Below are 22,759 nucleotides of genomic sequence, written 5' to 3'. Positions count from 1 at the left end.
ACCCCGCTCCTTCCTCTTCATACAATGGGATTTAAGGTATCAGACAGAACACGCTAACACAAACACTCCTCATATACAGCATGAGTGGGTTTAAGGGGAGTTAAAACTGAGAATATGCATGGATCATCCCTCTAAATTTCTCTTAAGAGAGAGAATGCAGTATTGGCAAGCGGGGAACTGGCTGTCTTATAGCACTGATGGCAAGGAAAAATAACTCAAAACAAAACTTTATGATAGAAAATATCTCCTGGACGGAATAAAACTTGACTCCATATTGATTTTTATCTTTGATACACAGTCAAAGGATATGCAAACAGGTACCCTAGGTCTATCAGTGCAGCATGGAGCTCCAGTCAAAAGATCTGTGACATCCATCTACCGTTTTGGCATCCCACCATCTCTCTGGCATCACTAGCTGTCTGTGACTGAGGTGGTCGGATGTCTGCCAGACTGAGTGACAGCCTGGTATTTGTTTATCCTGAATAGTCAATTGCTGGGCATCTGTACTACAGAAACAACAAAGCTGCTGGCACAGAGTTCAGTGTTTCACTGGACGAGTCTGTTACTCTTATTCAATTGAGAGAAAGCTTTTAAATTGTCCTAATTTCAGCACTAAAGCATTTATAAAAGCGTCATGTCATTCTTTTTCAGCGTAAATATGATAGAATCAGACAGTTATGGCGCTGGCAGTATCTTTGTAACATGTGTTTTATGGCTGCCATCAGAACACATGCACGGTAGCCTGAGGACAGTTAAGGATGTGCCTGTGTGGAGGGTCTCAGCGGCAGCAGCAGCACAACCTGTGGCTCGGTGCTGAACACATGGTGAACATGGTGGGGGGGCATCTCACTTTCTTTTCTTCTTGTATTCTATTTTTTTTCATCGAGAACTTTTTATTTTTATGACATAACGTGTTAATGAGTCAAATCAAATGTCTTATAATTACATGTAGGCCTGTATGTAAATGCATTAAAATGCTTAATTGATTGCTTGCCTTCTACTTACTTCTTTAACAATGTTATGTTCCACCGCTTTTAAACGATGTATTCTTCCATATTCTATTCTTGTCATCTGTTACTAGTGTTACTCAAGCAGCATGGCGTCTCACTTAGTTTGAGATACAGAGTGTTTACAGTGGTTGACGACTATATAGTGGATATAACTGAGTGTTACACGGCTACATTTAGAGAAAACTGGATTCTTTTTTGTATTTTTTATGTTGGGAAAATCTTGCTTTTAATTATACTGTTTCTCAATGTCATTTAAACAACTTCGGCTACCTTAATAAATAAAATGTCTAACATATAGAGATATCAGCATGAGGCAGCATAAAATTCGCATTGCTAACACGTTGCTGTTTAATCACTAGCCACAGGAAAGAGCTGTAGATAGTCCATCTCTTATCTGCTTTTTCCTACCTGGAGCTGCATGAGCTTTTGAACTTGTTTGCTACAGGCATCAAGATTGCTCCTCTCAACTGTGTTACACGCGGACCATCATGGCCACAACCTCATATCATGATTACTGCCTCACGCTCTTGGCTGCGGCACTAACGTGCTTTCTCCTTCCCCTGCAGCTCATCCAGAGTGCTGCAGTCTGCGTTTTGGCCGACCAATGTCACAAGTGTCCTAAGTCACTGCCTACATACCAACAACTGGTCACATAATGTATGAAAGCTTGTGCTGAATACACGATTTGAGTGACTGTGCCCGAGAGTAAATGTACGCACATATTCCAAGCCCACCCACCCGCCTGGGCTCTCTGCTGTACGGTTTCATTCCCTCCTCTCTGTGGCAAAGTGGTCATACCTCCAAACACTTTAAATTTCTCTCCTTGGCTTCCAATATCAACACAGTCATTTGCAATGAAAACATAACTGCACTCCTTTTCTATTAAGGTTTAAGTAAACTTATGTCTATATTTTGCCAATATGTTTCAGCAAACGACCCTATAAAGTGCTCGATACATGAGAGCAGCTGACTGAAAAAATTACTGCAGTTGGGTGTTCAGCCATATTTTGGCAAGAGCATAACTGGAGCATACTGAGCAGATGGACAGACAGCAGAGAGGCGGTTTGAGAAGTTTCTATGGGCTTTTTGATATCTTTTTCACCCCGAAATGAAAGCTTGTTATCACTGGGTCTAGCTCTCACATCTACAGGGGGGTGAATACAGCATTTGGTAATAAAAAAAATTAAACGTTATCTTGTAAATATACAAAAGTTACCTATTATATATCCATTGGTAGCCTAAATGATTGTAATCTTGAGGGCTAACGAATGTGTCGAGTGTGTTTCCCTTCTCAAAAACACATTTGCAAAGCAGATTTTTATGTGTGTGTATGTGTTTGTATACATGAAATCATATACATGTAAACAGTCTTAGTTCTTCAGTATATTTTTTAGTGCATTGTAGATTATTTTGGTACGTCATCGCCACCTATAGATTAGTGGAGTAGTATACTTGCATGTGTGTCCATGTGTGTGTGCACAGGATAAACCAAAAGGGGACCCAATAAAACATCTCCAGAGCGCTACAAGAGTTTAAAAAACACACACAGGGAAGCTGTAAGTAAAAACCTGCATACATCCTCCAACACTGACAAAATGATTTAGAATTGAACTTAAAAAAACGAAACACAGAAATGGTCAGTTTCGTTGGACAACAGGTTTCTGTTATCTGCTCTCTGAGACATGAAACATGTTGCCTGAAATGTTAATTAACATCCAGATAAGACAAAAAAACGTGAATATTAAGAATGTTTAAAATGCTGGAAAACAACATATGACAACTGCCATTCTTCCAGCATTGCAAAGGGCATTTTCTGTTTTCCATTTGCTATGACACTGTCATGAATGCAACAAAGGCTTTGCAATTAATATATATTGTATGTCTATTCTATATCTTTTCTATAAGCTAGAAAATCCATGTCATAGATATCTGCCGTAACCTGTCAAGGGCAAACACAATTCAGTAAAAGAAGGAAGGCTCTCCAATGAAAGCTTTGACCACAGTTTGCTGAAATCTACTCAGTACATTAACGCTCTGTTGAATAGTGGAGCTGCAAAGTAAAGTTCAGTACAGTGAATTGCAAAGTGACTCAGTTCCTGTTTTGTGTTGCACACTATTCCAGCATTTCCCACGACGACGAGCCTGGTGGCCCAAAGGTAAAACGCAGTGAAGAAGCTGCCAATCTTCTCTGCCATGGAGAGACAATTGGGGCGCAAGGGAAATATGACAGCCCTAATTTGGCATTAGCAATTATAAAAACATGGCACTGTGACCATCCTGCTTGCCTGAAGCATATTTTCAAAATGTTGTGATGAAATAAATAGCCAACATGCTGATTAAAAATATGGAGAAAACATCATGAAAGGATTAGGTTACCTAGTCCAAATGGCTAGACATGTGTTAGTTATTAACACCAGTGAAATTGTGATATTTCACAACATTTAGCTAAATATTTTGTGGCTGATTTTAGGATTTTCTTTTTGTAATTTGATGTGAATACTTGGCAACGTTAGGACTTAAAAAGATACTTTGATGTTCAGACAAAGCAGACTGGAATGGAGCAGAATACCTCAACGAGGGAGTTATCCATCATCTCCTGTCCATCAATGATTAATGGCTAAAGTGGTTCCATTTTCATGCTAGAGAACATAACAATCTTGCATTTGAGCATTTTGTCCCTCTCCACCGAGCCCCTTAACAGCTACCCCCTTCCAGTCACATTGTGCGATTTCAACAAGCACCTTGTCCACTCAACCCTTCTCGCCATGTGCTTCCTGCTCTGTTCCTGTCAGTTGGGTGTGTTACTATGAATAGTGCAAACAACCCTGTTGGTGAACCTTGTTCCTGTTAAGATCACTCATCTTCAAACAGTTCATCAGGTACAGTTTAACTTGTGCTTGAATACCTGGTCTAACCCCTGTAGCAGTGAAATGTGTATAAAGCCCCGCCATGAACCTCAATCATTAACAAACAAATAAAAGGTTAGCAAGCAATTTTATTCAAATATGGCGATACTAAACAAATTGTTTGAGTCAAAAATTAGTCTGTCCATTTATATATGCATATAGGGCTAAGACTTGACTTGATTAATGTTAAGATAATACATACAGTACAAGCCAGTTAAACATCAGCTTCAAAGCGATGCAACTGTCAGGATCTAAACACAAAAGGGTTATTGCGATTGCTTAATTACTGCAACTTACTAGTGCGAATATATGGCTTTTCAACGTGGGAACAATTCTGATCTGGTTGGGGCAGTCGCAGTGTTGCCAGAGCGCGACTTGCAAGCAGCTTCCCCGAATGTGCGAGGACGTATGCATGTGTATGGCTACTTCAAAAACAGCAGCAAGAGTGCAGCACAGCTAAAAGAGTTTCAGGAGTTCTGTCATGTTGAGCCTCATAAACGTCTTAAGACATCGCTCTCTCTGCACCAAGTTGTCAAGCGAATGTGCACACGGTGGGACGCTCTGAGGCTTTTCTTCACCAAGCAGTGTAGATATGGTGCTTTTGTTTTGAAGGGTGATAAAGGAAGGGATGATTGTGTAATGCGTTGCGATTGACTCTGTTGTGTGAAGCATACAGTTGCCGTCTTGTTCAAAGGCCTTTGTGTTGTTACATTAATGTGGTGCGTAGGGCATAGTTTTGCAATTCAATGTGGGATCCTTTTGTAAAAACAATATGTGTATATATGATCATTTTTTTTAAAGCTGCAGTACAATATTGCTGTATTTTCAGTCTGCCAACACTGGGCAGTCATTATATGAGTGTAAGATGTGTAAGGTGAGGTTGCCTTGAGGACACTGGAATTTTTAAGACCTTTAAAAAAGTGAACACGGCTGTATTTTGGAGAGGCCAGCCCTTCTGACACGCCAAGAAGATGAACACTGCACACTGTCTTTTATTATTTTCTTTATATATGTGTATCTATAATGTCTTTCTGAGGTCTTATAAGGTGGGAGCATCTAAAGTACATTATCCCCTGCAGATAACAGAAAACAGAAACAAATAAACATAACAATTTCCCTGTTGTGGTTCTAAACAAAAGGAGGTGTTGAGGTGCAGCGTGCTGACTCACCTCTGATTCACCTTAACTGTGATTTAATTATGAATGAGTGGGAGAATTATCTGCCCCAGTAGATTAAACGCCTCATATTATTTGCTTGCTACAATCCCCAGCATAGTACCATAGATAATTATTGCTGACAACAGTTTCATAGTTTCAACAGTTTATTATATAAGACATTTAAAATTGTGCTTTTTCAAGCTTTGTGAATGTTAGTTAACCCCATTAACACATACAGTGGGACAGATGAATCAAATAAAATGCTCTGTAATTTCATTCACATTAATATTTCATTTACACATAATTAAAAAAAGTCTATAAATTGCTCAGTTTAGTGAGTTTGTTTATATTAATATAAAGAATTATAAGCTTTTCATCTAAACATGGAGCTACAAGGCTAAATGAGTAGCGTTACAGTCAGCATGATCTTTAATGTTGCCTATTTATTTATTTTATTTTGAAGTTTGGCTTCTCACGCACTTGTTTGGCTAATTGTAGAGTTAAAATGTGTGGATAACATTATGAAGGGGAAAAAACCTTGTCACCTTGTGGGCCCTTTAATCTGAAACTCCTCTCCTAAGCGACATACTGTATAAGCACAGTGGGATCCGGCTGCTTGGTTTCTGTAGCCTGTGGCATTTCTACAAATTCAGGGAGTACCTAATGCATTCCTCTGTCGTTAATTGGAAAAGCAGTTAATTAAATTAATTGTTAACACTGAAAGGAAGTCTGACTAACATGAGGTAAAAAAATTTCAGAAAGTGACCTTGTAAAATGCATTGTTAATCGTGGTGTGGATCAATGTGATGGGAAGAACAGAACTAACCACAGCGGTGAATCCAGAAATTGACGATGCTTGAAAAGGTGATGTGCTGCTGTGCCAGTGACCTTGTTGTGCTTTTAAGGAGTTTAGTTTAAATCTTTAATAGTACAATTATTTAAATACACAAATATACAGACCAGTAATATCCCAGTCAGCTTTTATGAAATTATTGTTCATTTATTTATTAATTTATTTTTTAAATGGTTTTACACCATGATTCTATCAAATTTTCTATATATCAGCATGTTGTGGTTTAAGCCACAAACAAACTAATACATTTGTAGGAGCCATGTATTATTTGTTTTTATTGTTCCGGGCACCAGGGGGCGTAATTTGAGGCCAATTTGGCTAAAGGTTATTTAAGTTCATGTCCTGCAAGCACAGCTGTGGCTAATGGGCAGAGATATATTGTTTTTTATTGTGTCTTGGTTTTGTCGGTTTTTCTACGTTGGTAAGATTATTTGGTTTGGTTTTAGAACATACATTAACGGGCAGTGTAATGGTCAATAAACGTAACGTAATTGAAAAGTTTTGGGTGAAATTCGAATCTCCTTCATACTGACTACACGTAATCTAAGTCGGACCTACTAGCAACCAGGAGCGGCTAAAGTGAGGGGCTTAGTCACTACAACATTGTTTTTGTACATTAGTTGTCAGCTGTTAACTGTGAACTGTGAACATTATACAAAGTCAGGTCACTTTGTTCCTTAGCTTTGCTGCTTGATCACCATGTTTTTTGCTCTATCACTTTGCCTTTTTATATCAATGTCTAAAAAAACAATAATAGTCCATATCTGTGCAACTTTTAAAACATGCATCCTGTCATATCCTAACTCAAGAAAATAATTGCTGATAGTTTAAAAACAGTTTAGAGAGGGAGTCCTCTTCCCCTTTTGTACTAAATGACGCTGGTAATCGTCCTATCACAGCTCGTGACATGCAACAACACTGGCTGTATTGATGTGAGGTGCAGGCTATGTTTGGAATATAGAAATGACAAAAGGCTGTTTCCTTTACAAGTCCACCACTCTGTTCTGAAAGCATATTTAATTATAGTACATTAGTGTAACTCTCAGTGTCAGCAAAGGGAGATTCAAAGACAAAGGAGTGTGATATGTATAGAATACGCAGGGGATAAATAAACAGCCTTCTTTAAAAAAAAAAGTGTTACCCATCAAAGGACAAAGTGAAGTTTTTAAGTTAAAAGACGAGCAACTGACTTACACTGAAGTCTGAACTTCAAATGATACAAGTTTTAGACTTTCAAATTCAGTTTTCAGAGGCTGGGCCTACATAGTATATTATATTATATAACCTGGTAATAAAAGGTTTTGGATAAGGGATGTAAAAAGTGTGAAACACCACTTTCCTTGAATAATTTTCAATATATCAAACATTTTATGAAAGTAAACAAACAAGCTTCAGTCTTTAAGATTGAAAATCTCAAATTGGACGTCACTGTCCAGGTGATCGAGCATCTCTGCATTGATTCCTTTCTGCTACTGTTTGTTTAAAGCAAGACTAAACTGCTGTTATTAAGACTTATAGTAATAAAGTATGAAAAACGTGGTCTATAATATCCATTAAAATGCATACAGGGAGATGGTGAACATGATTTGATCATCTATATCTACAAATGTTACTTTTAAATGCACAAATGTCACTTTTGGGGGGGTGAAATGTGATTTATGTTTATTGTTGTATGTAATTTTCTTACATTTTCAATTAGTTTTTGATTGTTTGTTATCTTATGTCTAAAAACTATTCATAGAGATGTAAATTGCTTCTCGAAACTGAAACCCCAATAGGCGTTACATAGTAATATCATCACCCATCTAGCTTGCTCTCCTCATTGTCTAATAGGACGATTCAGCAATGACTTCTGTTATTATTTTAAAGGGTAACATGTTACATCTGACCTTTACATCGGCCATTGGGCTCTTGGTCATTTCGTACTTTTAATCTGAAGTTTAATCCTGTGTCTGAACAAGATGAGCAACACCTCATTATGTCTGTTCCTCACTCCAACAGCTCATTCAAATTTCATCAGACAGTCCTGTTTCTATTTGGCTCTGACTTTCCGCGCGTGTTTACCTGTGTATGCGGGATTGTGCGAGTGATCTTTTTGTCTCCCTGCTCTGTGTGCCTTGTCTACAACATTTTTAAATCATTCATATAGCACTTAAGTCAATAATGGTTGTTTTAAATGTTTTATAAATAAACATGACTTCCGTACCTCGCCCCGCTCTCCTCTCTGTTTATTCCGGGCACTCAGTCTCTCCCTCTCTCTCTGTCCTGTCATGTATTATTTCAGCTCCTTTGTAGTCAGGGACTCTCATCCATGCACAAACAATCTGACAGACCCCACAGCCCAGTAATCAATTGTAATATTCCTCTTTTCAGAAATGTAACTGATTGGCCGTGTTATGCTTCACCCTAAATATACATCCATTTGTTGGATCCATGTGGCGTGGCTGTTTACTTCTTTCATTATGACTCCTTTCTGCAGAAACTGTCAGGAGTGACTTCGCTCTATAATTGCAGAGGGACATGCAGAGGTCCTAGATGACATTAAAGCAAGTGTCTATTACTTACCTCTTTACAGTTTATTTGATTTGTCTTTTAATCGTGTTACCTGATAAAGATAGAAGCTTCAATTTCAGGCTGAAATGAGAGTAAACTATGATGGAGCATGAAGCCTAGAGATGTTTCTGGGCCCTGTAACCTTAAAGCAAATCTTTGTGCATTTTCTGGATGTTTTGGAAAAACCTTTGCAAGTTATAAAGATAACCTTTACCCTTTTTCTTTTTACCAAATCACAGCAGACGTCTTACTGTAAGAGGACCATTTACTGCAATGCAACAACTCCAGCTCTGAAAACTGTGTTGCACCAGCCAATAGCTATTGTCCCGAGATGCACTGGGGGTTATTTCCTTGACAGTTTCTTTTCTTGGTGTCTCACCATGCATTACGGTGGGAGGAGAGGTGCAGCGGAGGGTGCGTCACTGCCAATCCAGTGGTGCACTCGGACGGACCATCGCCTGCCTGCTCAGAGCAAGTCAGCAGCTCAGGACGCTTGGGTTCAATTAATGTAGAATTTGGTGAAGGCACAAGCACATAAACCTTTCTGATTTCACACAAACCCTTGTACTGTTTGATTTGCTCATTTCGCCACTTTCATTCCTCTACTTCACACAGCTCCATGGAATAATATATATCAATTAAAACCGTTTTCTGCGAACAACTCCGGATAGATTTAATTGATACCAGTCCTCACCTGGTGTCTCCATTCAAAACCAGGAGACTCGACAGAACTACCGCAAGCTGTGATTTCTTTCACTGATTATCTGATAATCTCTAAATAATTGTGACCTTTTATTTAGGGCACTTATATTTACACCATTCATCAAATCTATTACAATATATTAATAAGGTGTACAAACTCTGTCTTGGATTTACATGCTTTTGATCAGTCAGCTATTTGGTTGCCATCAACTAGAGAGCAATTATATCTCGCGTGTCCCTCAAAATGATTTCTGCAAGCGCTATGATGAAGAGCAGAGGAGATCCTTTCTTCCTTTCAGTTTCGCACTGTTTTGTTTTGTTTATTGTTTTTTTTGTCAACGCCCCTTTGAATTAGTGTGACAGATTTTCACCTATAATTCCAAGATTTTATTTATTCCAAATGGCCGCAACGCCACCGTTTTCCTCTTATTTATCTTTTAATTGATCTTATTCTGGTGTGTTTTTGTTTGCTGGATATTTTTCTCGTTGATATGGAATTTCCAATCCTAGACTGAAGTCTAATACAAATAATATTGATTTTGGCAGAATAGTTTGTGTAGACTTCACTCAGTCTACTCTTTGAAACTTCCTCAGCTGAAGGTTATCACTGCTGAATGTAAATGAGGCTTCCTTTATTCATGATGATGATTCCACGACCATTAATTGTAACTACACTGTCATTCGTTTCATCTAAGATCTGTATTTATGTGTATTTTTTAATATCTGACATGGTTGATGGAGAATTTAATACAGCAAATGACTTTAACAGAGTTCATCCGTCTCTTCAGCACCATGGACAGCGGACATTAAGAAGCTCTTAACAGCCCTGCACGTGCACTTCCTTTTAAGTGCTGGTTTGGGAATTGAGTGTAAAAATTTAAGAGCTTTTGTTAAAATCCTCTTAAACAACACTCTTAAAACGGACCATTACTGGGTAGTGGGGTTCTGTAAGGTCTTTCCCCTTTGTAGAAAGCACATTTGCTCTCTTAGCTTTCTTTCTCTCTTAATAAAAACTATCACGACTGAAACTGCTGTCCCCGATTACCATCCATCTGTTATTGTCGCTTTCCTCACTCTCTTGTTCAAGTGATTTTTTTCTTGTGTTGTTTTGTTTACAAACTTCATCTTCTTTTATCGTGGTAAAGCTTTAGGGATATCTTGAAGTCACAAAGAAATATAAAACATCTATTTCTGCTCGACTGCATTATAAGACAAAAAAAAACACTGTTAGACATCAGACTTTCATAACTCCCACAGTGTATGTTTCTTTAGTTCAGATGAAAGCCACAACCTACGCAGAAGCCTAACCACTTTCCTGTACTACAAAGAGGATAATTAGTAAGTTCACTTTTTTTAAACACAACAAAACAAACAAATGAAAGAGACAGCGGGGACGGTTACTTTTACTCTCAATCACTTAACAAGTTAAAAGGTGTCTGCGTGATGAAAATCAAATCTAGACTGTTTGGGCAGTCAGTGTGTCAGTTTATGATTTAATTAGATATGGTGCGCATGCTGCACTTGTCTGGAAAACTACTGATGAGTTGCCAGGAATTTGACAAGGTCATCGTGGTCTTCATTAACATCACAAAACAACAAAGTTCTCTTTTATATAAAATGTCTTTTGTGTGAAAAATCATACATATGGAGATTTATGTTTAGATGTCAATAAATGCAGACTGTGTAGGTTTTATAACAAAAACATAAAATGCTTTATTATCAGGAGGAACACATGCTGATTCGTCTCATCTGCAGGCAACTTTAATATTTCTCCCTTGTGAACCTCACTGCAGCTTTCAACCAACAAAGAGACACGAACACCCTTAAACTTGTGCAATATCCTGCATAAAACTAGAACTGCAGACTTATAATAAATTAATAAATCATTTCAGTTTGATTGTTTAAGAAGGCCGTTTGAACAGTCTTAATATGTCAGAAAAAAGGAAGAAGTAATATTACTGTCAAACCCTGAACAAAGCGCCATGCTACGACCACCCACTGTCAAGGTCCTCATCTCAAATGTTGCACAGAATGGGGTTGTTTTCAATAGTGTAAAAAGATACTCCACAGCTCAGTGCAGAACATAATAGTGTCAAATAGCTTCAAAATAACTGTTTGGCTGTGTCAACAGACTGAGTCATATTGTACAGTTAGCAGGAAAAGAGTGTGAAAAGAGTGCTTTTTAAGTCTGACAGAGCCTTACTCAAAACCAGTTAACCCGAGCCCACTGTGCTCACATATCTGAGAATACCACCGCCAGGTACCACATCCCTCATAGGCGGGACATAAAATCATTACCCTGCCAAGCAGCAGGTCAATGATCAAAGACCACTGTTGTCGCTGTTAATAGCTTACTGATAAGCAAACAACATGGACAAAATGAAATGCCAATACTTAAGGACAAAAACGATGCCTTATGTTGTGAAACTATTATTGTAACATGCATTAAGTCGTGGAAATAATGAAGTTGTTTCTAACTTTGAATTTGATGTACTGATTTTGCTGTAATCTTGATGCAGATTTGGAAACCCAACCAAGACTTTCTTTGTACCGCACAGGACGTATTGGTTTCTTTCAATTTATAAACTAAATTAATGATATTTTGAAACGTGTATATATATTTTCTTATTAATATCTCATGTAGCTTAAATGTAAAGTTTAAAGGGTCAGACGTTGAATTATCAAGCAGTAAGTGTCTGACTCCAGTGGCAACCTTTTGTGTACTGTATCCGTTTTTTTCTTACATGCAATTATCTAATAGAACAATTCTAAAAGTACTATACATCTTAATTCACTGTGAGTGTTTCAAGCCTTTTAATGCTCTAATCTGGCATTTCTTAAGGCTCTTATTTAGAATACATTATGCATTTCAGAACCCATTACATTTTCAGTGTAGTGTTTTTCAAACACACAGCTAATTAGTATAGATATCAATTTAATGTAAATGTAATGACATGCTATGAGTGTGCACATCAACAGTTCGGGCCAATACTTGCTAATAGTATAACTGCAGCTTTCATTATATAATGTAATATTGTCAATTCTTGTTGGCTTAATCGTCTGCACACTTAAAATTGCAATGAAATTATAAACCGTGTCCGCTGAAAATGATGCGCGTATAAAATTCATTTTCAGTGGCTGATATGGAAGAAGTATAATGCTGCATGGACTGTGATTTATATGAGTGTTAGGACATAAAGTTAGATATCATTTTTTAATAATTTGATTAGGTTTTTCCTTTACAATTTATTTATTTAATTTGTTTTTTAATCATTATTTTTTTTATCATTATATTGTTTACGGCTGGACGTTGGTGCAGTGGTTAGCACTGTTGCCTCACAGGTGTGGAATTTGGGTTCCTCCCACAGTCCAAAGAAATGTTTGTAAGGTTAATTGGTGACTCTAAATTGCCCATAGGTGTGGGTGTGAGTGCGAATGGTTGGTCTGTCTCTATGTGATTGACTGGCAACCAGTCCAGGGTGTACCCCGCCCTTCTCCCAATGACAGCTGTGATTGGCTCCAGCCAACCGCAACCCTGAACAGGATAAGCGGTATAGATAATGGATGGATGGAATGGATATTGTTTACACCACCAATAAAGCCCAGTCCAGACAAGTTATTGTCTCTCTTTTCCAGCCATTTTTCATCCTCTTTCAAAACCAGCATTAACCACAATGCAACTGAGCTGCTGGTTGCTCAGTCAGAGATCCTAATGTGTGATGCTAGAAACGGCTAATCTAGTGTTGAGTTGTTAGCCTCCAGCAGAGATGAGAAGTGGGCTGCAGAGATCTTGTGAGCTCCAACTGACTCAAATGACATCACTGGAGGCATTTAATCAGATATCACCCAGCTCCCTCCAGAACCATAAAAAACTTTTTTTACCCCACATTCGAGTTGCACTCCTGCTGACCTTAGTTCCTCTTTTCTGTAACTAGGTCATTGACCACAAACTCACTACTTAGACTGTTAACATGAGTATCAGAATGATTCACTACTTGCTGTATTAAAATATACAGATGGGGCGATAACACATTCTTTCTCATACTTGAGTTGTTAGCCAGCTGTGCAACAACTGCACGTGGGAAGTTCATGTGCAGCTCTATTCATTTGTGAAGACAGTGAGTCAGTAGGCCTACGTGGTACTCGCTCAGTACGTCTGCCAACTGTGAGTTCATCTGCTAACTTCGAGTCTGTATGAGATCATACTCACACAGTTTACTCACAGCGCTTGCATTTATGCGATGCTGGCTGCTCCACCCTCAGCAGGCAAGCTGGCATCGACCTTGGGGCGATGCGCTTGATCTTCGCGCACGCCTCACCTCTTAATGATAAAATGAGAAAACTGGGTCGGAGATGTACATTCCCACCAGAAATAGTGGGAAGTTAACATCTTCAGCTGAGCACCAAGACTTCCAACTGGGAAATCATCTCTAAATAAATCAAATGAGTTTCACAAATAGGTGAGGAGCCTTTGGGAGGCCCAGGTTTGCTCCAGGGAGGAATGAACAAGTCTGGATGATTAACTGAGAAATGAATGACCTGCTCGTGTATCCACTAGAAACCTACTTGAGCAATCAAATGACTCTAAATTAAATGATATTTGGCACGTTGAGTTCTTTATAGAGACTGATGTTGTTTTTCATGACTACTTATTATCTCGGCTCAAGGAGTTTGAGTCATTCCCCTCGAGGAAAATCTGAAACATTGCCTTCATTTTCTCCAACCTGCACTTTAAAACAAAGCATGTTCTGACTTTAACGGCCTCCGTACAATTAGAGGGAAATTGAAAGAATCATATTGTGTGCGGAAAGAAAGGACACAATTACGATGCATTCAATGTCCATTGTCTAAATTTGCAGCTGTTTCAAATGTCTACAATGGTGCTTTAAACCCACACACATTTGCAAAAGAGAGAAAAAGAAATAGAGAAATCCAAAGAATCCGACCATGCGTGCATATTTAAATGGAATGGAGGTCTGCCATGTGAGATATTAAAACTCACCAGAGTTGGGATCGGAGTTGCCGTCAGCTTCGGTCCTCTTATCAGGGGAGGCCTGCTCGTAGAAGTCGTCCTGCGCCTGCACCAGAGGGAGAGGTTGTGTGAGGAGGGAGCCACTGCCTACAGGCTCGTGGTCCCCCAGACCGCTGTCACTGCAGCTCTCCTGAGAGCCGTCCGGCAGGTGAAACGTGACGCGCCGCTGCGACTAGAACCAAGAGCACAAAACAGAGCCTCTGATGTTAGTGCTCTGCTCTGCACCCTTAAAGAATTTGTAATTCCTATCACATTACAATTTTTACTCTGAGCCGAACAAGCTCATGTATGCCGCTTGACACGCTGAGTACTTATCGGTACTGCAGTGTGAAATAAGCAGCCTTAGGAGTTTTGTCTGATGATGTAAAATGTTTCATTTACAAGTAAGGAAGGCACTGATGAATAGAGGGGTTCATTTTCAGAAGACTGAGAATGACTGAGGAAAAACGTCTTTTTGTGACGCGGGCCGAGTTATAGATGGGAAGGGGAGTTAACACATGGTAAATACAGTCACGTTTCACTGCACAATGACAACCAATAACAACATGCAGATTAAACATCATGCACTGTAACAAAAACTCAGCAAGGTGAAGGTGCTACACTTGTGAGCCTTTCATAAATGCAGAGTGTAATTAATGTCAGGCATAATTAATGAAGGCCAGGAAATTTCTGGATATTTGTGGCAGCATATTATCATGTTTGTGAGGCCTGCTGCATGGAAATTAACAGCCCGCTAGTTTAGTTTGTGTTTCAGTTTGTTTGGCAAAGTCAAAGCGGCCTGCAGAGTTAACAGAAGTCGCCCCTAGGGTGTCCTTCTACCCAAATTCTGCACTCTCACTGAGGAGAGGAATTTCCTAACCCACAAAGTGTTCCTGGGAAATGTCTTATAGCCCTTCTGTCGGAGATATGCATGGAAACACACACACACATTAACGCACACCCCCGTCCTTAAAGCCATCCTGATTGAATTTCCAATTGTTAATTCAGAGTGTCTTTTCCCCTTGCTCTAATGACATTTTCCTCCGGCTTTTTCATAAGTCCAGACACAAGCCTCCAGCTAACCTTTCGTGAGCACAGAGAGGTCCCTGCCACATCCTTGGTGATGACAGACAGAGGCGGCTTTTACAGTAATTATTGGCAAAAGCAAAGGTCACCCAATCTGCAGTCTAATGCAAATGACCTCATTATATATTTTAGAACTGCTCCAAAAGCATGCAACATTCAATTAAACAAAAAGAGGAAATAAAAAGGGGGGTGGTGAGGGGGGTGATGGGATTTGGAGGCAGAATGAAGACTGAGACTGGATGAAAAAAAAGCTGGATTTAGATTTGGAGTCATTGTGTTTTCTTAAGGATGGATGGATGGATGGATGGATGGATGGATGGATGGATGGATGGATAGATAGATAGATAGATAGATAGATAGATAGATAGATAGATAGATAGATAGATAGATAGATAGATAGATAGATGCACAATATTGGATATTTTGCTGATATCTGATGTGCCGATATTTTCCACCCCTTTTTGCCCATTTTTCGATATGGATATGTTAAGCACATGTTTTTTTCCACCTAACTGCAGAGAACATCAAGTCTCCGCTGTAGTGGAATTGTTGTCATGCCTACTCTTATTGTAGTGGCCAAAAACTGCCATACTGCAGACATCTTGCACCCTTCTTCACGCTTGACGGAAGACGTGTGTCTGAGCGCAACTGAATGCAGCATCCCCCTGAACCACGGCAGTGAGGGAGACATGCCCGGACTTGTTTACTGCACCTACTACAGAGACATCAGTGCACGCCCACGGACTCTTTTTATCATGTGTGCATCAATGAATGTCGAAGCACTACATCAAGCTAAATAGATGGATGGATGGATGGACTTTATTGATCCCAAACTGGTAAATTGTGTTGTTTTATAAAGTAACAAAATTAAAGAAAAATAGCACACACGCTGGAAGCTGCTGCAACAGGCTGCCACCGAGCACGGCACCGGAAACAGAATTATAATGTGCCGATAATATGGTGCATCCCTGATGGATGGATGGATGGATGGGTAGCTAGATAGATAGATAGATAGATAGATAGATAGATAGATAGATAGAAAACTGTCACATAGTATAACCTTGGAGACAGATGTCAGCCTTTACATGCCCTGCAGGATCGCAGTGACACTGAGACACTGATGATACTAAGCTGACAAAAGAGAGAATGAATTGAAAAAAGAAGAAAGAATGTTTTGCAGATTTCAGGGCTGACAGTTATGCAGTTTGGCATTGGCAACATTAATAAAAGGTTACGGCAGATAGTTTGGCACTGACAGTTGGACAAAACACATTTTTAAAGAGCACAGAAACTGAAAGTGATCACACCTGGAACACTTTTAGGGATTATCAGAAATAACACCATCCAAATGCGGCATGAAGCCAAAAGTCTAAATCAGGATTAGAACAATGCATCGCACATGCAGTCTCCACTGACAAGTGAAAATGCAGAATCAAGTACAATTAAATGTAAAGGTCTTGTAAAACAGTCGCAATCTGGATAAATGTCAGCGTTATTAATTATAAAGAAGCAGATGATCAGATGTGGCATTTCAAATGAAGATGATATAAAGCTACAGAACATCTTTCCTCCTCTGTTTGTTACCAAAGTATCCTGCTACTTGGCGCTATCACTTTCACATGCAGTGGGGACTGCTATGTGTGCACTTTAGAAAAGACTTTATAAAAACACTGAGCCCACTGAAGCTGAAGGGTGAGCCGAGTCTTAAAGATTTGACATGTTTGGTGTATCTGCACTCAATTAGCTGTGGATTCGTATGTTTTTCCTCCTACTGATGCCAAACAAGCTGGCCTTAGGCGAGTTAGCCATCTATTACTTGGCCGCTCTTTAAGTGTCAAACCGGCTACACTGATGCTGGCAGCTTGTTGGCCACCTCTCTCCACAGCTAAGGAGACAACTGTATGTTTTAAAACAAAGTCTATAAAGTGAAGTTAATTAGCAATACTACGAGTACAAGTTTTTTTTCCTCAAGGGTTTGTGATCAGTACATGATAGTATCTCGAGCATTTTAGGACTATAATAAGACATTCATGAGAACACGTTAGATAAATACGTGAAGTTAGTGAATACAAAAGGACAGACAGAAGGTAGGTAGACGGTTCTGCGGGGGCAAAATGACTGCTGTTGCTTGTTATAGTTAAGAAATGCTGCTAATTAATGTACCTGGCAAGATGCAAAAATGGCTGATATTGAACGTACCAGCATAAAACTTAAAATTTGTGTTCCACAAAAATAGGCAATCTTGCAATTTACAGTCATTAAAGTCTAACTGAAAGTGCTTTTGAGTTGTAAATATCATCATGATCATAACCAAAGTTGTTGCCTAAACTTAACAAGAGGTTTGATGACAACTAGGACTGACAGGTGTCACAGTCGTACTGTGCCTGCCGTCCACCCAAGCCAACTCCTTACGACTGTTGAATAAATACTGATAATAAAATGCAAAAATATTGTTTAAAGTACAGATGCTGAGCAGCAGTGAGTCAGGGGGAGTGATGTGAGGATGGAGGATGAAAAACAGGAAGAGGAGGGAGATGCAGAAGGGTTCATGAGCAGAAATATCCAGACACAAATTATCATTAAACCTTGAAGAAATGTGTCTTAAATTCACAAAGCGCAATTCTTGAAGATGCATTAGCATATTCACGCTGCATCGTTCGGGTCTCGAACTCACAACCTTAGACACAAAAGGCAAGGCATTATCTTGAGCTACTCGCTAAGAGAGAACCAACGGATGAACCCACACTATGACTGACTGCTGCATGAAGATGAAGATTTCAAGTGTCAGAAATTCAGTAATCAAGACAAAATTCTTGGAAGTTGTCTGCCTCATTTACACAACACAGAGACGTCTATTTTCAGGATTTATTGCTTTATAAGTGAAAACCTGGTTTAAGAGGCTTTATTCCACTGACTGCAAAAGTTCACAAAAATAACAAACTATTGTACAATTGTAGAATTTGTCTAAACTACATCCACCAAGACATTAACAAGCCTAGGTCAAAACCAAATATGTGGCTGACTGCATCAGGTCAATGTGCGCTTTTATGGGCAATGTCCTTATGAAGCCGATGACAACATGTGTGAAAGTATCCAGAGCCCTATAGACAGAGTCGAGGCCCCTGCCTACTCCCCGAACAAAGTACCCAGAGCTGTATAGACAGAGAGTCGCAGCCCCGCCTACTCCCCGCACAAAGTATCCAGAGGTGTATAGACAGAGAGTCGCAGCCCCGCCTACTCCCAGAACACAGCATCGAGAGCCATGTAGACAGAGAGTCGCAGCCCCGCCTACTCCCGGAACAAAGTATCCAGAGTCATGTGGACAGAGAGTCGCAGCCCCGCCTACTCCCAGAACACATCATCGAGAGCCATGTAGACAGAGAGTCGCAGCCCCGCCTACTCCCTGAGCAAAGTATCCAGAGTCATGTGGACAGAGAGTCGCAGCCCTGGCTACTCCCGGAACAAAGTATCCAGAGCCGTGTAGACAGAGAGTCGCAGCCCCACCTACTCCCGGAACACAGCATCCAGAGCCATGTAGACAGAGAGTCACAGCCCCGCCTTCTCCCTGAACAAAGTATCCAGAGCCATGTGGACAGAGAGTCGCAGTCCCGCCTACTCCCGGAACACAATATCCAGAGCCAGGTAGACAGAGAGTCGCAGTCCCGCCTACTCCCGGAACACAATATCCAGAGCCATGTAGACAGAGAGTTGCAGCCCCGCCTACTCCCCAAAACAAAGTATCCAGAGCCAGGTAGACAGAGAGTCACATCAGTGGAGGTATAATATGCTCCATGATCCGCCATTGCGATGTCACAGCTCTCTCTCTCTCTATGGCTCTGAAAGTACTGTCACTCACTCAGTCAGTCACAGATTTTTACAGTATGTACTACTTGAGTAGTAAATAAATTCAGTGTAGCATTTATTATAATTAATGTTGTCTGTTAACATAATCCAGGCAGAGATTACATTGTCAAAACAACCAGTTAGGAAAGCACAACAACATATTGTACGCATATCAACTAAAATGATGAACTGATTAGACTTCTTTGATAAATCTTTCACTACAACCTGAAATGTTTCCTACAAATGATTCATAACTCATCATTTATAATTCCAGTCGCTGTAAATAAAGAGGTCCACTTTTGAATTACACGGCTCGTCTGTGTCTGTGGGTGTCGTCTGCTTCTGCTTCTGCCCGTGCATGTGTTTATTTGTGGGTTTACGCATGTTTGAAGATGTTTGTATTTCTCCGTTGCTGACAGTCACTTGAAGTTACATTAGCATAAGACCGGCTTAAACTATCCCTGCTGCCAGTTTTACAAGATATTATGGCTTATCGCGCCTGCTAACCCTTATTATCCGCTTGTTTTTATAATTTGCCTGACCAAACACACTCACTTTAACAAACACAAAGCAAATAGCAGCACTTTGCTTGCTGGAAGCTTTAAATTCCAGCACGCCTGCAAATTATCAAGAACAGTGTTTGCCCTTGGGTCTTCATGGAGAGGAAACAATATGAAGTGAAAATACAATCTGACAGAGAGAGTAAATGGCAACTATTGAAACATCAGTCCCAACTTTAGACGAATGGTGTGATTAGAGAGTGTGGAAGTGGAGGGTTTTGGCTTCCAATAAATAAACCTCGCTCTGCTCTAAAGTTCAAACCGAGAGAACGTGCTGCATGAGAACTGATATAATTATTACCGCTATTAGGACATAGTAGCAGTCTGATAAATTGATTCATCTTTTATCAGTTATATTGACCATAAGGTCGCATTTTCATTTTTAAAGGACAGAAAAAGTCCTTCATAGTCAGATTGAGTATTGATTTTTAAAGAAACAATCAGAGAGGGGAAAAGTAACACATAAATAAAGCGGTTAGTCATCCGTAAAATGATATACATAGTGCCTGTTATAGCGCTGAGCATTCGACATGTTTTCACACTCTGCTGTGTAGCAGAACGTCATGTCAACACCTCTGCTGAGACCCACAATCCGAGGGTGAAATATAAAGAATGAGTTTGCGGCGCAGACACACTCCCATCGAACACAAAACTGATACAACTTTGGTTTTATGTGACAGAAAACAAATAGGGACAGAGCTTATGACTCGGATCACGAGCTTTTCTCTCCGCTTCCTCCTGAGTGTGACCATATGGAGCTCAGTGTGCGAGTCAAAAACAACTTCTGTGTTGTATTGCGCTTCAAATGAGCACAATACAACACTTTAACATTTCTATCAAGGCAAGGCGTCTAATGAGAAGAAGCACGCACACTGAGCGGACACACACAGTCACACACCCACACGCAGACACAAAATAATGCAACCTCCTCACCCCCACAAATAATCTTATCTAACAGCAGTCTGACACCTGCGGTGAGAGAACACTTCCCACGAGTCCGTTCTCACAATCAGACCACTGAGGGAGATCAGTCAAGCAGGAAAACAAAACTCACAAAAAGATCTCTCTCTCTTTTCCTCTTTCAGCCCCGCTCTCTCCCTCGCTCCTCTTCCCTTAGAGACCAAAGGTGCTGTGCCATCTGCTGGCCACCTTGGAAAATACTTTTTTTTTTTATCAATAAAAGGCCACAAACGTGATTGTCTTGATTGATTTTTTCCTCCTCTCTGCCTTACACCTTTGCACTGCGGCTGCTGTACTCCAACACTTGCTGAAACAGCAAAATGACAGAAGCTCCGTCTTATTTGATGTTGTTAACTCTCGCGTACAATAACGCATGTCCTTCTTTTGGAGGTTTTATTTTAGAAAAGTACATTTCAGTGCCATGTTCTATTCCCCACAGCGCTCATCGACAGCCCTGACAAGCTGTAACATCCCATAAAACATCAAATGAAGTGAAACATTAGCAGATGATAGACATTGCCTCCTGTCAACGTAGTATTCAGATTTCCTTTGGGATCATCCATATAGATGCATCAGTCTCAGACAGGCAGGGCTCTATTTTGACGACATAAACACAGCCCAAAAAAAAAAAGCTTTTCACAATAAAAAAAGATGAAAGACGCAGAGATAAAACAAGCTCCCAAACTTGTTTCTGTTTGCGACGCTGAAATAAAAAGTGACAAATAAATCACAATCTCCCCCCGTCTTTGATTCGGATTCTCTAATATTGACGTAGTCTGCTCCTGCTGCCTCTCCGGAGTCTAAAGTCTGCCGCCTTCTGCTTTTCATCATTAAATCATAGCGAGGCAGTTCTGAGAAACATCTGCATTCTGCCACATCCGCAACGAGGCCCGATCAGTCACTCCCTCGCTCTTTTGCTTCTGCACAAACACACACGAGCACAAAGATGCATGAATCTAAGTCACATCTGACCCATTTCCCAAATTGCAAGCTTGGAAGAGTGGACATGTGCGCGCGTGTGTGTGTGTGTGTGCGATGTCGAACAGCAGTGTGCCTCGTGTAAGTCATTTACAGAACACTTGCTTAGCGCGTGATTATCAGCACAGTCCATCATTTTGACTCTTTCTGGGCTAAATGATCTTATGCAGATTTATGGCTGCAGCGTGCACGCTTATTTATTCATCCTTCAACTATTTATTGTCCAACCCACATATGAGACACACATTCTTCTCATTAAACAGCATAAAATCCATGTGTAGTCATACTGCCTGTTCGTCACCAGACTCGCACTCTCACCTGTCATCTCTCACAGATGTCAGGGAGTGACAAGTTCCCGCTCGCCGAGGCCCCTTAAAGTCCAATTTGTTTTCTTTTCATCCGTCCACACCTCCCTAATTATCTCCATCCCATCCCTCTTTCATACATTAGCACGAGCAGCCCCCTCCCCACTGCTCTTGTGCTTGTTAAATAGAAATTTGCGCTTTAGCCTAATTTGTCATGCTAGAGATATCACATTTAAATGACAAAGGATGAGACACAACACAGTTCCTTTTCAAATGTGTTTGTAAAACTGATAATAAAATGCAAAAATATTGTTTAAAGTACAGATGCTGAGCAGCAGTGAGTCAGGGGTGAGCGATGTGAGGAGGAAGAAGAAGAAGGAGGAGGAGGAGGAGGAGGAGGAGGAGGAGGAGGATGAAAAACAGGAAGAGGAGGGAGATGCAGAAGGGTTCATGAGCAGAAATATCCAGACACAAATTATCATTAAACCTTGAAGAAATGTGTCTTAAATTCACAAAGCGCAATTCTTGAAGATGCATTAGCATATTCACGCTGCATCGTTCGGGTTTGGAACTCACAACCTTAGACACAAAAGGCAAGGCATGATGTTACTCGCTAAGAGAGAATCAACGGATGAACTCAAAATATGACTGACTGCTGCAAGATGAAGATTTCAAGTGTCAAACATTCAGTAATCAAGACAATTTTTGGAGTTTGTCTGCTTCATTTACACAACAGAGACGTCTATTTTCAGGACTTATTGCTTGATAAGTGAAAACGTGGTGTTTAAAGGGGACATATTTTAGCTACGCAATCAAGTTTCTATGATTCAAATGT

The 22,759-nt window shown here is 40.0% G+C and overlaps 1 protein-coding gene across 4 annotated transcripts in view; it reads right to left on the bottom strand.

Moving 5' to 3' along the window:
* LOC138605332 (protocadherin-9) overlaps positions 1 to 22,759 on the bottom strand; it is a 220,844-nt gene that overhangs the window by 50,809 nt on the left and 147,276 nt on the right. For 2 of the 4 annotated variants that reach the window (XM_069677934.1, XM_069678682.1), the window contains one exon: positions 14,184 to 14,385. In XM_069677934.1, coding sequence (XP_069534035.1) covers positions 14,184 to 14,385 — 202 coding nt within the window. The remainder of the gene's footprint in view (positions 1 to 14,183; positions 14,386 to 22,759) is intronic. The other 2 variants (XM_069679326.1, XM_069680061.1) reach the window with 1 other exon arrangement.

This window comes from Semicossyphus pulcher, unplaced genomic scaffold (assembly GCF_022749685.1).
Source record: "Semicossyphus pulcher isolate SPU_LCO1_2020_fin unplaced genomic scaffold, fSemPul1.0.p SCAF_1, whole genome shotgun sequence".
Lineage (NCBI taxonomy): Eukaryota > Metazoa > Chordata > Actinopteri > Labriformes > Labridae > Semicossyphus > Semicossyphus pulcher.
This window is presented reverse-complemented; position numbering and strand designations above follow the sequence as displayed.